At 43.1% G+C, this 17,816-nt stretch overlaps 2 protein-coding genes and 1 long non-coding RNA gene across 4 annotated transcripts in view; 2 read left to right on the top strand and 1 right to left on the bottom strand.

The window, feature by feature from the left end:
• The window catches only part of TATDN1 (TatD DNase domain containing 1), a 61,660-nt gene extending 57,751 nt beyond the window's left edge, over positions 1–3,909 (top strand). Inside the window, exon 13 of one of the 2 annotated variants that reach the window (XM_032760394.2) lies at positions 3,835–3,909. The gene's annotated coding sequence lies outside the window, so the exon portion shown is untranslated. Of the gene's footprint in view, positions 1–1,466; positions 1,601–3,834 lie in introns of those variants that run through there. The other variant, XM_058443921.1, reaches the window with a different exon arrangement.
• Positions 1–4,882, bottom strand: part of RNF139 (ring finger protein 139) — an 18,306-nt gene extending 13,424 nt beyond the window's left edge. Inside the window, exon 1 of the mRNA XM_032760391.2 lies at positions 4,307–4,882. Coding sequence (XP_032616282.1) covers positions 4,307–4,487 — 181 coding nt within the window. The 5' untranslated portion in view covers positions 4,488–4,882. The remainder of the gene's footprint in view (positions 1–4,306) is intronic.
• LOC116813573 (uncharacterized) lies at positions 4,793–17,816 on the top strand. Its single transcript, XR_004371003.2, has 2 exons — positions 4,793–5,518; positions 12,184–17,816. It is a non-coding gene; the product is annotated as an uncharacterized LOC116813573 (long non-coding RNA).

Genomic DNA, 17,816 nt, shown 5'->3' with positions numbered 1-17,816 from the left:
GATGCTGCTAAAAATCTTACAGTACACAGGAGAGCTCCCATCTGCAAACAAAGAATTATCCCGTCCAAAATGTCAATACTGCCACTGTTGAGAAATCTCTGTCTATTCCTCTGCCAGTTATAATTACTTCAGCTTTGTTTTTTCACTTCATAGGTTTTCTGAAGTCTTTTTCGGCACCAAAAATAGCTATCTCATTCCTTTCAAGAACTTTACTGCATGGCTAGACCTAATACAATGAACAGATTTGTATCAATACATATTTAGATTAAGTTTGTTGCTTTGTTATTTCCAGTAATGCTTGCCCACAGTCCTTAAGCACAACTCTCTCTCTAGGCCAATTCCCTAGAATTGAAATTGTGAGTCAAAAGTTGTACGAGCCAGGCATCCCAGCTACTTGGGAGGCGGAGGCAGGAGAATCGCGTGAACCTGGGAGGTAGAGGTTGCAGTGTGCCGAGATCACGCCACTGCACTCCAGCCTTGGTGACAGAACGAGGCTGTCTCAAAAACAAAACAAAACACAAGTCAGTTGTAAATGACAGTTGATACTGCCAAACGGTTTTACACTGAAATTAAGAGTCTTCCGGGCCAGACACGGTGGCTCACGCCTGTAATCCCAGCACTTTGGGAGGACGAGGTGGGCAGATCACCTGAGGTCGGGAGTTGGAGACCAGCCTGACCAACATGGAGAAAACCTGTCTCTACTAAAAATAGAAAAAAATTTGCCGGGGGTGGTGGCGCTTGTCTGTAATCATCCTAGCTACTCGGGAGGCTGAGGCCGGAGAATCACCCGAACCCGGGAGGTGGGGGTTGTGGTGAGCCGACAGCACACCATTGCACTCTGGCCTGGGCAACAAGAGCAAACTGTCTCAAAAAAAAAAAAAAGTCTTCCAAAATTGTATAAATTTACCTATTTCAAAAAGGTAAATACCTTTGCAAAACTAATAAAACTTTGAACTCTTCACCAATCTGATAAATTTTTTTTTACTAATTTTTTTTTTTGAGACAGTCTTGCTCTATCGTCCAGGCTGGAGGGCAGTGGCGCGATCTTGGCTCACTGCAACCTCCACCTCCCCGGTTCGAGTGATTCTCGTGCATCAGCCTCCACAGTAGCTGGGACTATAGGCAGGAGTCACTGCACCCGGCTAATTTTTTGGTAGACACGGATTGCGCCATTTGGCCAGGCTGGTGTCAAACTCCTGGCCTCAAGCGATCTGCCTGCCTCAGCCTCCCAAAGTGCTGAGATTACAGGCATGAGCCACCGTAAGCGGTCCTGACAGTATTTAATTATAAATAAGGCTAGGTACTTTTTCCATAAAATCAAGCTCCTGCAGGAAGGGCTAAATGCTTTTTCTCTTGCTTATTGAACATCTGCATTTTGTTTATTGTGAATTGCTTGTCTTAGGCATTTTCCTAAGGGAGTATAAGTTTTTTCTTGTTTTTTTTTTTTTTTTTTTTTTTTTTTTAAGATGGAGTCTCGCTCTATCGCCAGGCTGGAGTGCAGTGGTGTGATCTCGGCTCACTGCAACCTGCAACTCCCTGGTTCAAGCGATTCTCCTGCCTCAGCTTCCCTGGCAGGGTAAAACTCTTACTGGAACGTGAATCACTTATGATACAAGTATTTTCTCTCAGTTTGTCATTTAAGGATTTTTTTTTAAGCTTTGCCATAAAAAAGCTTTTCATTTTTATGTACTGAAATTTATCAGATTTTTCCTTGGAACTTCTGGGTCTTCTGTTATGTTTAAAGCCTTTTCCCACCTCAATGAATTATCACCATTATGAGTAAGACTATTAAAACAAACTCCTAGGCTTGCATTTTCTGCCTTGGATTTAAATTTGCTAACTCAGCATTATGCTGCTCTGGGTTGAGTTTCATTTAGTATTTAACATCCCTTAAAACACAGCTTTATGTTCTTCAATATTCTATATACTGTCATAAAATTTTATTTGGATCTCCAAAATGCGTTGCTTTATTTTCTAACCGGTTGAAATCTCAAATTAGTTTGATATCAAATGAAGGTACAGTTGTAGCAACATTTTGTAGGTAGAGAGGAGTAAATACTTCTACCACCACACATAAAACTGGTAATGCTTTTTACTTAGAGATTTCCATTTTTACACATTAATTTTAAAGAAAAAGGTAAGGTTGACAAGTGGTAAGACTTACACACAGTAGTACTGAGAAGTCTGCAACTACAAAAAAACTAACAAGGAAGAACGATTAATCTCAACTATCCATTGGCATATTTACACACAAACCTGTGCCTTTTGGTAATATATAATTTTTCAGCACCGAAATCAGTTTTTTTCATTCTTATCATCCTTACAAATGTGAAAAATTAGCATAATTACATGACACAATAAGAAGAGTCAGATGATAGATTTGAGGAGTATTTCGTATTTCTCAAAGTCTGAACCAGAGATTCTGGGGATCAAAATTTTCAAATAAACAACACCAATATTTTGCCGATGATTTCAAAAGACCAAACTATCTAACAAAATATGGTATTAAATGAAGCATTAAAATAGTTTTATTGTCTTTAACACCCTATGAAACATAACATCACTGTCCATATTTTAAAAGGTAAAAATAAGAAACCAAAGCACTGAGCAGTTGCCTTAAGTCATGTTGTTCTTTGTCAAACACAAACTTCCAAGATTTATTACAAAAGAAGCATGGCTAGTACAAGGAAAATATCAGATTACTTTGTTCAATGTTCTTAAGCTACAGATTATTTAATTAAAGAAAATACTTCTTTTCCTTGAAGCTGCCTAACCTGAAGCTCAACAGAGTACTGCATTAAAGCACCAGGTCCCAAAGGGATTCTCACAGAATCTGCAGTTATGCTGTAAGAATATTCAAAGCAGTCACTATACTGTTTCTGGGATGAATATGCAGAATCCTCTCAAACAGAGCCCAATTTTTAACACAAATTATGGTGGTGGTATACGTTAGCAGTGGCAAGTAGGAAAGGCTGGAATTAGGTAGCAGGTGGGTTACTGAAGCAGCTTGGGCTGAACATCACGTTTACATCTTTAGTTTTAAGATCTAGCATATGATCATTACTATTGCATTCTGTATCTGGATTGCAGCTGTTAGGGAGGAAAGTAAAACATATTTAATGTCAAAAGATTTTTAAGTCCAGGCTCTGGCAACCACTTACCGGCAGCCTACCAAGAGCAAAACACTTAACCTCTATGACCCTGTTTCCTGGTTTGTAAAATGAGAATATCACCACCCACCTCTGGGGGATGTTTGAAGGTTAGGTTAGATAATACCAGTGAAAATGCTTTGCAAAAGAAAAGTACCAGAGAAATGTAAAATATGGCTATTTATTGCTAAGAACAAAATTCGGCCTTTATTGCCACTTCTCTTTTGAAGGAATAAAGCAACAGATGGCTTGTAATTCAGAAAGGCTTGGTAAAGACCTCACCATCAGTCTGCCCTCAGCAACACTTCAAAAGCACTAGCCTACTTAAGACCGATCACCAGAATTACCTCATCAACAAAATTTGCCAAGTTGCAATTACTTAAAAAATTATTTTACGCATAAATGCATCTCCCTCTGATGATGTAAGTGAAGACGTCAAGGAAGAACTGAAATATAAGATACTTTTAACACTCCATCCATACGAAACAAAGACAATGATTTTCAGAAGTCTCTTTGGCAAATGTCTCATCACTTTTTACAGTCATCTTCAATACCTTCTCGTTTATTCACGGAAAATTTTAGGACTCGATTTAAGCATCGCCGCTTTCATGAGAATTTTCGGTAATGGTTTCAAGGTCTGACATTCGTAACCCTGTCTCCTTCGCTTGGATGTCATTTACTGCAGACACTTCACGATCCTGTGGACCCTTGGGTGCAGCAGAAGTGACAACATACAAGTACTCTACATTTTGTAATAAAGGGAAACTGAGGCCCACGCCTTGGCAGAAGTCCAAGGTCACACACGACGAGACTGGGATGGCAAAGTTGTTTTTCTAAGGCTGTCGCATAGGACGCGGTAAGCCAGTACTCATTTCCCAAGACAAACGGGCAAAGAGCTGCATGCTCACACATCCTTACTTTCTCTCCACCTCACTCAGGTACAACACAATCCTCGCTAGGGGGACTGCTCCGCTGTCAACTCAGACAAGTATCATCTCCTTCCCCCTCCCAACCCGTAAAGACGACCCTTTGAGGCATGAAACTGTAGTTCCCAAAGACACATACTCGACCCATGGCCTCTGCGCGCCTGCCCGCTCCTCGGGGAACGTCTCGGCCCGCATAGCCGTCCCGGGACGTACGGTACCCTGTTCCCTTACCAAGGAGCCGGAGGAAGATCTGGAGCACAATGCAGAACCGGCTTTGGCTGGAATCGGGGTAGGAGTTGAAGATGGCGTCGATGATGTAAAGGCAGGGCACCCGGAGCGCCACTTCGAGCGCCGCCCAGACCTGCTGATGGGCCATCCGCACCTGCTGCTGCGGGGGCCCCACGGCCGCCATGAGCCGCTGCCACACCAGGGCTCGGCGGGCCGGGCAGGGCCGCGCGGGGCAGGGCCCGGGGCCGCGGCCGGGGGCGGGGGCTAAGGCGGGCAACTCCGCCCCTGCCCTCCTTCCTCCCCTGTCTCTCTCACGGCCCGCCCCGCCGCCCGCTCGCGTCCCTCGAGGTGGAGCAGGCGGCGGAGGCAGCGATGGCCGAGAGGGCGGCGGCGGCTCTCCAGGAGGTCTCTGGATTTCGGTGTTTCCGGCTGTCTAAGGTCTGACTCCTCCTCCCTCCACCGCCTCCACCGCCTCCCCCGCCCGCGGAGCCACCATCTTGACCTCGCTCGCTGGCCTCTGCCGTTGCTGCTGTGGCGAGGCCCGGAGGCTGCGCCGTCAGTCAAGCGAACCGCAGAGTCCGCGCCCACTGCCTGCGTCATAATCCAGCGTCATAATCCAGCGCTAGGGACGCTCCCCACGTCGTCACCACCCATGGTTGCCATGGTTTCCGCCCACCTCCTCGGCTTACTCTAGCTTCGTGCCACCCCATGGCGCATGCGTTTTTCGGTAGCCGCGCTTTCCGGCCGTGGGGTTGCAGCTTCACCCTCGCAGACTCGGTTTAGCGAGCGAGTCGGTGCTTCCGCGGGGCAAAATTATTAGCCGTTTTATTAGAGCCCATTAAACGTTGCATAAACATGGTTCAGAGCTGCCTGGGAGAAGAAAAGCCAAAGGACGCCACCCTCTCGACTTATCCCACCCGCGGGAGTCTGAAAGCCGACGCCAGGAGAAATCCCGCGAAGGCCGCCCGGGATCCTGGTAGAGGCGACGCTGTGTGCGTTTATGGAGCGCTTGCGGTGCTTGGCACTGGGCTGGGTGTGGTGGGCGCTGCCGAGAAAAAGGTTCCTCCCATCCATTTGCACATCAACCTTCCCACCTCCTGCCCAGATGGACAGAAGTGAGGACATTCATCGGCCGCATTTTACTAATGGCAAGGAGATAGCGACTGAAGGACAAGAACCTAAGGTTTCCTGTCTTTGATATTTCTCATCTTTGAGGTAAGTACACCTGGACAGTCCCTTCCTTCCTCCTCAGGGCTCATGCTTTCTTGCCTATCCATGTAATTAATATGATCTGGCCATCTTTATCTTTGTTCCGAAACTTAAGCTGCAAATGAAAGTGTAAGTTAGGTCTAAGTCTGCACTATAGACCTAGCTATCCTAGGTTAAGGGGGATAAAATAGGAATCAAGAAGCCTGGCCCACTTGGGCTCCCAGCTCAAGTGCATTCTGCAATCCAGTTATATTAGGCCTCCATGTGGGTGGCTATCCTTTATCAAGATCCCCCCCAAGGGGAGGAGGATTATTAGTCACAGTATCAAACTCCCCTCCAACCCCTTTCTCTGCTTAGAGGTATGTGTCATGTGTAGTAGAAATCCCCACCCAAAAGTCCTTACTGCTACTGATGTTTTTAACCTTCTGTTGTCATCCTCTACCCTACTCCCTAATAATGACCGTCATCATTTATCTACTGCTTAATGGATACTAGGCACTGTGCTAAGGGTTTTATATTTTACTTCAATCTTTTCATCGGCTTTATTTTGATAGTTTGTTTTATAGAGGAGGAAACTGAGACTTAGGTAAGTTACAAGATGACAAGGTTACTACCTTGTTCAGTTAGTAGTCAGCAGCTAGTATATCCAAAGATAGTAGGAGTCAGAACTAGGATTATAAACTCAGGGCTACCTGAAACTCACAACTTCAGGCATCTTTGATTTCTTCTTTTCACCCACAGCCAATTCTTCAACTAAATTGTATCCATTCTGTTTTCACCGTCTCTTGTACTGGTCTCGTTTCTATTGTAACTGTCATCATTCTAACTCAAGATCCTTCTGTAGCTTTCCCCGGTTATTGCAGTATCCTCATTACAATTGCCACCTTTTCTAATCCAGTCTGTTTACTACTGCCAGGTTAATTTCCCCAAACTGCATGTCTGGGGAATAACCTTGTGGTTATGACAAAATTCCCAAAGGAAAGCAAACTTGGCAAGGTGCAAAGACTATGAAGACTTAGAACTTAAGAGTTCAGGCCGGGCGCGGTGGCTCACGCTTGTAATCCCAGCACTTTGGGAGGCCGAGGCGGGCGGATCACGAGGTCAGGAGATCGAGACCACGGTGAAACCCCGTCTCTACCAAAAATACAAAAACTTAGCCGGGCGTGGTGGCGGGCGCCTGTAGTCCCAGCTACTCGGAGAGGCTGAGGCAGGAGAATGGCGTGAACCCGGGAGGCGGAGGTTGCGGTGAGCCGAGATCGCGCCACTGCACTCCAGCCTGGGCGACAGAGCAAGACTCCGTCTCAAAAAAAAAAAAAAAAAAAAAGAGTTCCATGGAGATCTTCAGAGATATAAATTAGCTACTCAACATATCTGTTATTCTGCCCTGATTGCACTGTAAAGCAAAAGGAGAGAGGCCATTATGGGGAAAAAGATCCAAAAGGACTCATCTAAAACACAAGTTGGGTAGAGGAGATAGGTGAGTACTATTCTATTATGTTCATGGAAAATGAGTTCATGGGCTTTCCTCTAATTTTTATTTTAAAAGTAAACGTAAATATTAAATAAAATTTTTTAAATGAACAAATGCTTCAGTCTTTATTAATGTTTTAACTGTCCCTGATCTTAATTTGATGTACAAATTTTATTAGTGTAAGAGTTTCTGAGACTAAATTCCATCTTGGGCCGAGAACTTTCAGGAGTGGTGGCAGTCTTTTTTTTTTTTCACATAGCTTCTCCAAGCAGGCTCTCTGCCAAACTTGTCCAACCCACCTTATTTTGTTACTGTTGTTGTTCTGTTTTGTTTTAGGCTGTTAACAGCCTGAAGCCATGGTTTTTAGTTTCTGTTTCTAGTGATAAGCGGAAAAGAGAGATGAGGAGGTATTTACTGACCCAACCAGAAGCGGAAACTAAGAACCCATGACTGTATTCTCCCCCTTGGACACCCCTGTGTGAGCTCTCTTTCTCCATCCATAAAACGAAGGTTTGAATGAGGTCCTGGCAACTGTGTTAAAATACTACGTTAAAATTAAATTTATAGTAATGAAGTAATTTATAGGATGCTTAGGAATTTTTAAGATAAAAGATGTTTCCAGCTGGGTGTGATGGCTCATGCCTGAAATCCCAGCACTTTGGGAGGCCAAGGAGGGTGGATCCCTTGAGCCAGAAGTTCAAGACGAGCCTGGCCAACAAGGCAAAACTATATCTTTACAAAAAAAATTGTAAAAATAGCTGGATGTGGGCTGGGCTCGGTGGCTCACACCTGTAATTCCAGCACTTTGAGAGGCTGAGGCGGGCGGATCACAAGGTCAGGAGTTCGAGATCAGCCTGGCCGACATGGTAAAACCCCATGTCTATTAAATATACAAAAATTAGCCGGGTGTGGTGGTGGTCACCTGTAATCCCAGCTACTTGGGAGCCTGAGGCAGAAGAATTGCTTAAACCCGAGAGGCGGAGGTTGCAGTGAGCCAAGATGGCACCACTGCACTGCAGCCTGGGTGACAGAGTGAGACTCTGTCTTGGGGAAAAAAAAAAAATAGCTGGGTGTGGTGGCATACGCCTGTGGTCCGAGCTGCCCAGGAGGCTGAGGTGGGAGTATCACTTGAGCCTGGGTAGCAGAGGTTGCAGTGAGCCAAGATCGTGCCGCTGTACTCTAGCCTGGGTGACAGAGTGAGACCCTGTCTCAAAAAAAGGTAATGTTTCCAAGAAATAGCTACAATTCACTGAATCTAATCTTTGCTTGATTTCTGCATTGATTTGAATGTTGCACAACTCAGGTGTACATTTATATTGAGTCTGCACAAATAGTGTGGTTCATGAGTGTGTGTGTGTGAATACACACACACAAACTGTATACATAGAATACCTGTGTTCAAAAATAACAATCTGTTATAAATCTTTCAGATTTAACCGCTCAGAACGCCTTTTAGTAGCTTTCAAAACTTTTAGAGGTAGGATGTGTAAAAACTAGTTTGAATTTTTTCTTGACATTTGCATTAATGAAGTCTTTATTTCCTACAACAGAAACTGATTCTTCTGGGTTATCTTAAGCAAAAAGGGAATTTATTAAGGGGTTGTTTTCATTATTCCTGAAGATTTCAAGTCCCAGGAGAGACCACCTATATTAGGCCATTCTTGCATTGCCATAAGTACCTGAGGCTGAGTAATTTATAAGAAAAGAAGTTTAATTGGCTCACGGTTCTACAGGCTGTACAGGAAGCCTAGTGCCTGCATCTGCTTCTGGGGAGGCCTCAGGAAGCTTTTGCTCATGGCAGAAGGTGAAGGAGGATGAGGCACTTCACATGGCAAAAACAGGAGCAAGGGGGTAGGGGGAGGTGTCACACACTTTTAAACAATCAGATCTCATGAGAACTCACTATGGTGAGGACAGCACCAAGCCATCAGGGATCAGTCCCCATGACCCAAACACCACGAGGCCCTACCTGTAACTGGGAATTACATCTCAACATGAGATTTGCAGGGGAGATCCAAACTACATCATCATCCAATTGGTCAAGCTTATTGGATCACGTATCTGCACCCTAGCTTCTGTAGTGGGAGGAAGCAGTAGGAAACATGCACTTGGATTTAACCCCTTCACTCCCCACTTCTACTAGTATGTATTTTCTTCAAGTGGACGATAGGGATACTGGTAGGAAGGGTAGTGTCCTAGTCTGTATTCTGTGGTTTATAACAGAATACCTGAAACTGGGTAATTTATAAAGAAAAGGAATTCATTTCTTGCAGTTAGGGAGGAGGCTGAGAACTTCAAGGTGGAGGGACCACATCTGGGGAGAGTCTTGTTGCTGGTGGGGACTGCAGGGAATCAAGGAGGCTGAGCATGCCCACTCAGGCCTTTCTTCCTCTTTTTATGAAGCCACCAGTCCCAGGCCAGGGACGGTGGCTCACGCCTGTAATCCCAGCACTTTGGGAGGCCGAGGTGGGTGGATCACCTAAGGTCAGGAGTTTGAGACAAGCCTGGCCAACGTGGTGAAACCCTATCTCTACTACAAATACAAAAAATTAGCCTGGCGTGGTGGGAGGCTGAGGCAGGAGAATCGCTTGAACCAGGGAGGCAGAGGTTGCAGTGAGCCGAGATCACACCACTGCACTCCAACCTCGGCAACAGAGCAAGACTCTGTCTCAAAAAAAAAAAAAAAAAGGTACCAATCCCCCTCTCATAGTAACCCATTAATCTATTAACCCATCAGTCCATGAATGGATCACCAGCCCTCATGACCCAATCACTTCTTAAAGGCCCCACCTTTCAGTACTGCTATATTGGGGATTAAGTTTCCAATATGTGTAATTTGGGGGACACTTTCCAACCAAAGCAGGTAGGATTGATAGTGAAAATATATACCATAACTTTTTCTCAGACCCTGGGAATTACTGTAATTGATCTCTTATCCTAAATTACTTTATGGTTTTTCTCTTCTCATTAAAGTAAATTCAGATGTGTCCATCAGAATTCTATTTGAATTTTCTGGTTTTGTAGATGCCAAATAAATAGGAAGAGTTTGTTGTTGCTACTTCTACACTACTGTGTATGTAGAAGTGGGAATGTAAACTAGTACAACCACTATGGAAAACACTGTGGAGATTCCTTAAAGAACTAAAACTAGAATTACCATTTGATCCAGCAGTCCCACTACTGGGTATCTACCCAGAGGAAAAGAAGTCATTACATGAAAAAGATACTTGCACATGCATGTTTATAGCAGCACACTTTGTAATTGCAAAAATGTGGAACCAACCCAAATGCCTATCAATCAGTGAATGGATAAAGAAACTGTGGTATAAATATATGACGGAATACTACTCAGCCATAAAAAGGAATGAATTAATGGCATTCACAGCGACCTGAATGAGATAGGAGAGTATTATTCTAGGTGAGGTAACTCAGGAATGGAAAACCAAACATTGTATGTTCTCACTCATAAATGGGAGCTAAGCTATGAAGATGCAAAGGCATAAGAATGACACGATAGAATTTGGGGACTTGGGTAAAGGGTGGGAAGAGGGTAAGGGATAAAAGACTACAAATTGGGCTCAGTGTATACTGCTTGGGTGATGGGTAGACCAGAATCTCACGAATCACCACTAAAGAACTTACTTGTGTAACCAAGTACTACCTGTTCCCCAAAAACCTATGGAAATAAAAAAAAAATTTTTTAAGTTTGTTGCATAAGTTAAAGGAAACAACAGACAATATAGTGGCATTTGAAGTAAATGTTAAGTATATACTGACTGACTGTGGTTTGTTCATTCAGCAGACATTTACTGAGTACTTTCTATGTGCTTGGCAGTATGCTAGCCCTCTTCTGCCTCTTTCTAGTTCTGCGTCTTGAGGCAAAGTATTTAAGCTGTCTAATCTTTAGTATCATTTGGGAAAAAGAATATTGCCAGATAAGATATGAAATACATGACATGCACTATCCAATTTAGCCCTCACCAAACTTGTCCAAGGACACAGAACGAGTCAGTCAATAGTAGTGGCAGAGCCAGGTTTCTGATTCATATTTTTCTGATTCCAGAGCCTAAGATCTGATCCTCTGCAAGTACGTTCTCATGCTTTTTACAAGAATTAAAGCAATACATCTTAAATACCTAGTATAGCATGTAGTAACCAAGTTGTAGGAGATATGCTCATTGGAACCCCTGTTACTATGCACAGCACTTTGCAGTGACTCCATTTATGACTCAGGAGTGCTGTGAAGATATTAGTTGGAATTATTATATGAAATAAGTAGGACTTAATTTACATTAGAATATGAATGAATGATAAAATATGTTAATCTTGGGTGATGGTCAAGCATAATCTGAGGACTGAGATACTGCTGAGAGGAAGAGTACAGGTAACACTTAAGTTGAAAACATCTGTCAAAGCAGAGAGCCCAGAGAACATGGCTATAGTATCCCACTGATGGGAAGTATGGGACTTTTCACCTTAGGTGGGATCCTGTAATCCCGGTTTCTGATAATTGCTTCTCATTTCACAGTTACACCCAACTGGATACAATAAAGATGTTGACCTACAGATTCTATGTAATCTCAATTTAAAAAAAAATCTCAGCAGGTTCTTTTTTCCAAAAATCAAAAAGCCAATTTTAAAATTCCTAAGAAACTGGAAAAGGTCAAGAATAGCTAAGGCAGTCTTAAAAAACAAAGTGGAAGGATTTATACTGTGAGACATCAGGACCTATTCTAAGCTATAGTAATGAAGACAAGATAGTATTGGTGCATGGATAGAAAAACTGACCCATGGAACAGAACAGAACAGAAAGTCTAGAAAACTCTGCACATATAGGGTCACTTGATTCATTAGAAAAGTGACACTAGAGTGCAGTGGGAAACATGATAAGCCAACAATATAATAAGACTCTGGATACTGCTTAACAAAGGACAGCATATCACTTAATGGTGAAACATGCTGGAAGCATTCTCCCTAAAGTTAAGAGTAAGAAGGTTGCTCACTGCCACCATTACTATTTATCATTGTATTAGAGGTGGGGGCTGGGAATAAGGCAAGTTAAAATGCTTCCCTGTTTACTAAGATTTAGCTGTTTTTCTCGAATAAAGGCACCTCAGATTATTTCAAGCTTTTAGTTACTTTCTAGAGTTCTGAAAAAGTTGACTGACCATTTTTGCCTGTGTTCTCATTGCTTTTATAGAGGAGCCAGTATTTGGAGATGTTTACCCTGCTGTTTTGGAAGTTGTCCATTTTACTTGATATTGGGACGTATCAAGAGACCACTATACCTTGAGTGTAAAATACAGGTATATTCCTTCCTGCCATCATCGTGTAGCAATAACGCTACTTCCTCCTGATGACTGGATTCAATTACCCCAACTAACATGGTGACTCTTCCTTGCCTGCTGGTCTCCTGGCAAAAGGACCTTGAACTGGGGAACCTCAGCAAGTTAAAGTTTAAAGGATCTATTATTGTGTCTCTTGATGAAAAGGTTCCTCTCTTGGGAATCAGGACTTCTAGACTCACAAAGTTGTGGGGATGAGAAGTTCAAACTCCCCACATGGGTCACTGGGAGTGAGAGTATGTGGTTATATTAATTTCCTATCGCTGCTATGACACTACAAACTTAGTGGTTTCAAACAACACAAATTTATTTTCTTACAGTTCTGGAAGCCTAAAATCAAGGTATCAACAGGACCGTTTTTCCTGAAGTCTTCAAGAAAAAGTCTGTTTCCTTGCCTTTTTCAATTTCTAGAGGCTACCTACATTTCTTGGCTCATGGCCCCTTACTCATATCACCGCATCCTCCTGCTTAAGTCATTGCATCTACTAAGCAAATCTGCCTCTCTCGTAAGAATCTTTATGATTATATTGGGCCTATTGGATAATCCAGGATAATCTCTGTATCTTGAGGTCATTAACTTAGTCATATCCACAGTCTCTTTTATCATGAAAGTAAAATATTCATAGAATCCAGGTATTAGGATCTGAACATATTTGGGGGCCATTATTCAGCCTACCACACAGTGGGAATTCTATTTATATCCTTTCATTCCCAAACATGCATGTTATGTATATATGAGACACAGCACCATAAAATGAGTGTTGATTTAGAGTATATACTGTACCTTGGTGGACAAGGTCATTCCATCTTCACAGGCTATTATCTTCAAGCTTTTGCTTCAGTTTCACCTTCAAAAGGGTTTTCCATCATTCCATCAGGCCAACATTTTCTTGGTTGTATAGTATGTGATAGGACCAGTGGATCTCATGGTTATGTGCCTGCTGACACACCTCCTTTGCTGTAAAGTGGGTCCCTAAATCAAAGGCAATATTACACAGGATACATGTTGATAGATCAAATACCTGTAAACCTGTGAATAGTAGGGCTGGCCAACAACTTATAGGCAAGGAAGTAAAACTCAGACATGCAGATGGGCCGTTTCTAGTCAAGGAGAATCACCGCCCATTCTAGGATGGAAGGAATCCAACATAAATCAACTTGCTGCCCAATAGCTGTTTGGTATACTTGAGGGTTGGTGCTGTATCAGGAACTTGGTGTTTAACATTGGGGAGTGGCTATTTTGTTGTTGTTTTGCTTTGTTTGAGACAGTGTTTCACTGGTTGCCCAGGCTGGAGTGCAGTGGTGCCATCTCAGCTCACTGCAACCTCTGCCTCCTGGGTTCAGGGGATTCTCCTGCCTCAGCCTCACGAGTAGCTGGGATTACAGGCATGCGCCACCATGGCCAGCTAATTCTGTATTTTTAGTAGAGACGGGGTTCCTCCATGTTGGTCAGGCTGGTCTGAAACTCTAGACCTCAGGTGATCCACCCACCTCGGCCTCCCAAAGTGCTGGGATTACAGACAGGAGCCACCGCGCCCAGCCTGGGGAGTGGCTATTGGATAAGTGGAGGCTATCTATTGGCCTCTTGCTCACTTGCATTCCTGCAAGATGACTACTTTGTCATGAGCCCCCTATGCCATTCCTGGGGGCGGAGGGAGGGGGCGGTGGAGCTGATGGCTGCAGCTGCTGAAGTTTACTGGCTGAATGTGTCTACTTGGTTATTTAATGCTGCTTACATGTTGGATTGTCTCTGGCAGATACAGATTGTGTTATACAATACAAAAACCCCTCCTTATGTGCCATATCTCATATATTTCTCCTCTGCTTCTCCAGACTTCTTGTCCCTGATATGCCAGTCTTATTCCAGACCCCTGATCAACTAGCCAACTTATTTGCCATGAAAATATGTTCTTACTTCAAGACACTTTCTTTCCACATAAAGTTGATGACCAGGAATACTGCCCCACATTATGCCTTTTGGGAAGGTTCTCCTCACTGCTGTCTTTTAAGGCCAGTCCTGTGTGGGGCTGTAGGGCAGTAGCAGTCCATTTTTGTTTTGAACCTATATTCCAAGAAAACTCAGTGAATTCAGCTCAGGCTTTTTCGTCCTCCATAAGCTAGACATGAGAGCCTCCCAAGTGGCCATAATTGTGAGCTGAGGAAGGGACATTGGTAAAGAATCAAGATATGACATGGGAGCCTGACCACCTGTCTGTGCCCAGCTCACGATGAGCCTCTCTGGCTACATGGTCACTTGATGTCCATAATCAGTTCTTACCAAGGCACATTAGCATGGATAGAGTTGTTTTGGGGGTTTTGCACTGCAGATGGCCCAGCCTTGCCACAGAATGCCAGGAGTCGACCTTGTGATTCTCCCATTGGAGCTTGCCATCAACTTTCATGGCTTCTTATCACATTTACTCTTGTCCCATAGAATATCCTGAATTGGTCCATGCAACACGGCTAAATACACCATACCTGCTAGAGAACTTTTACATGCTACGGATCCCACTGAAAACTGGCAGATTTCTATCTCACCCAGTTTACAAGTCAGAACAGTACTGCCAACTTCTGAATTCCCACAGAAGCCTACACAGCTTGGTGTGCTTCCCTGGTGGCAGAATAATTTTGGTGAAATGAGTGGGTGAGATGCAATAATTTGTCCTTTACTGTGAAGGGGATATCTTGGCATTCAAGCAGCCTACTGGGCCCTAAAAATTTCACTGAGGTAACAGCTTGCTGGGTCTTAAGGATTATTTTCCATCCTCCAGCGTACAGTATGCTAGCTGCTTATTATTCACCTTACCCAGCTAGCATGATGTCATCAATGTGGTAGGTCATTGTGACATGTGGGATGTTCAGATGGTCTATATCTCTTTGGATTATGATGCAGTGTGGAAGAGTTAACATAACCCTAAGCCAATACTATAAATGGGTACTGCTGTCCTATATAAACACAAACTTAATTCTTGTCCAGCACCCTCAAGACCCAGTTCCATACACATGCTCATGGTTCCTGTTGGTACATGTTGGTTAGATCCTGCATCTCTTTGGTCATATAAGCCCATTTGGAATTGAAAGTAGACACACAGAATGAGGGCAAAACAGCTGCAGAACAGCTGCTTCATCATGGTGTTGTGGGCTTTTTTCTTATTAGGTTTGGTTACCTTTGAGTTTTTAAATTATGTGTAAAGCTTCGATTAAAAAAATTATTAAAAAGAAACTGAGACAGTCTGTCTATCCACCTATCTCTATTTACCCAATGCTGTTGTTGTGTTACATAAAATTCAATTTTAGCTTCATATTCATGCAATATTTTCATTTACCCTTGATTCAACCTTGACCTTTAAAAAGCCAAAAAGACAAATACCTATTTTGACACTGGTTCTGATCTCTCTGAAATTCTGTGTGACCAATGGTCAAGTAACCTTGCAGGTTATTTATCATGTCTAATCTGAAAAACGTCATTGTATTTACCAATATTTTAATATTCACCTTATAGGTAAGCATTCTAAACATGATTGTGGCAAGAAATTCTTATATGCTTTACATGTTGAAATTCTGTGTCAAATGAAGTACATATGTATATTATTGCAAGAGTGAATTTCTTCAGTAATGATTGTGACAGCTAGTAAATTTAAGTAGAAAGTAATTATAAACTTCCAAATACTTTTTTTAAATGGGCAAAATATATGAAACAGTGGCCCTGAAGGCATTGGACATAGGCAGTGGAGGATAGTAATCCATGAGAGATGGAATGCAAACAAGGTGAGCAATAGAATTGCTCCAACTTGCTGCCTGAAGAAAGGCTTCGGCATGGGGAGAGGGAATCCAGAAGACTCCGTGAGGTGAGGAGAGATAAGTGGGAGTCCTGAGAGCCCAAGGCAACTAGAGTTCACAGGGTAGAATACTAGAGAGGACAGAGTGACACAGAACTCCAGAGATCTGCTGACCATTCTTCTAAAGTATTAAGCTAAATAATGATCAGTACATGCATGAGAGGAAATAACCAAAGGCTTGGCAAAGAACCATCAGAAAGGATTAGAGGAAACAATACTGAAAGCTCACATAGGATGGTGAATGATTCCTGATCCCGTCAGCAAGAGAGGAAAAGATCCTAATTCACAAGGCACCAGTTAGAGCACTAAGAAAGGTCTTGCTTCAATAGTGGGAAAAATTAACCCTCGACTAAATGCTCTAGAATAACCTAACAAAGCTTAAAAGCAAGACCCAAAAACATTCAGACTGTGTCCAAATAACTTAATCATACTCCAGAAGAAAGTTCAAACTGTTTTAGGGATATGAAAATAATCTACAAAGTAAAATTCACAATGGCTGGCATCCAATCAAAAATTACCAGGCATGCAACAGAAAAATACAACCCATAATAAGAAAAATAAAACATTCTGGGCTGGGTGTGGTGGCTCACACCTGTAATCCCAGCACTTTGGGAGGCCGAGGTAGGTGGATGACCTGAGGTCAGGAGTTCGAGACCAGCCTGGCCAACATGGCGAAATCCCGTCTCTACTAAAAATACAAAAATTAGCAGGGTGTGGTGGTGCTCACCTGTAGTCCCAGCTATTCAGGAGGCTAAGGCAGGAGAATTGCTTGAACCCAGGAGGCGGAGGTTGCAGTGAGATCATGCCACTGCGCTCCAGCCTGGGCAACAGAGCAAGACTCCATCTCAAAACAAACAAAAAATAAACATTCTGTCAAAACTGACTCAGAAATTACAGATGATGAAGATTATTAGACAAAGACATTAAAACCGTTATTATAATTATATTCCATATATTCAAGAAACCAGAGGAAAGACTGAAGATATTGCAGACAATGAAGGTATAAAAAGGCCCATATCAAACTTCTAGAGATGAAAACTCCAATGTGTGAGATGAAAAATATGTTAGATGAGATCAATGGCAGATTAGATACTGCAGAAAGAAAGATTAGTGAACTTGAAGACACAGCAGAACCTCCCTGAAACAGACAGAAAAAAGAACAAAATGAGACACACACCTCGTACCAAAATAAATAGAGCATCAGTAAAGGATGGGACAACTTCAGGAAGCCAAATGCATGTGTATAATTGCAGTCCTTGAAAGAGAAGAGTGGGGAGCAAACAATGGTGGTGGTCTAGTCCAAAGTAAGTAGGAAAAAAAATGAGAGCAGAAATCAAAATGTGGGCCGGGCACGGTGGCTCAGGCCTGTAATCCCAGCACTCTGGGAGGCTGAGGAGAGTGGATCACGAGGTCAGGAGTTCAAGACCAGCCTAGCCAAGATGGTGAAACCGCGTCTCTACTAAAAATACAAAAAATTAGCTGGGCTTGGGGATAGGTACCTGGAATTCCAGCTACTCGGGAGGCTGAGGCAGGAGAATCGCTTGAACCCAGGAAGCGGAGGTTGCAGTGAGCCGAGATCGTGCCACTGTACTCCAGCCTGGGCGACAGAACAAGACTCCATCTCAAAAAGAAAAAAAAAAAAAAGAAAA

Source organism: Hylobates moloch, unplaced genomic scaffold (genome assembly GCF_009828535.3).
Source record: "Hylobates moloch isolate HMO894 unplaced genomic scaffold, HMol_V3 SCAFFOLD_9, whole genome shotgun sequence".
In the NCBI taxonomy this organism is placed as follows: Eukaryota; Metazoa; Chordata; class Mammalia; order Primates; family Hylobatidae; genus Hylobates; species Hylobates moloch.
This window is presented reverse-complemented; position numbering and strand designations above follow the sequence as displayed.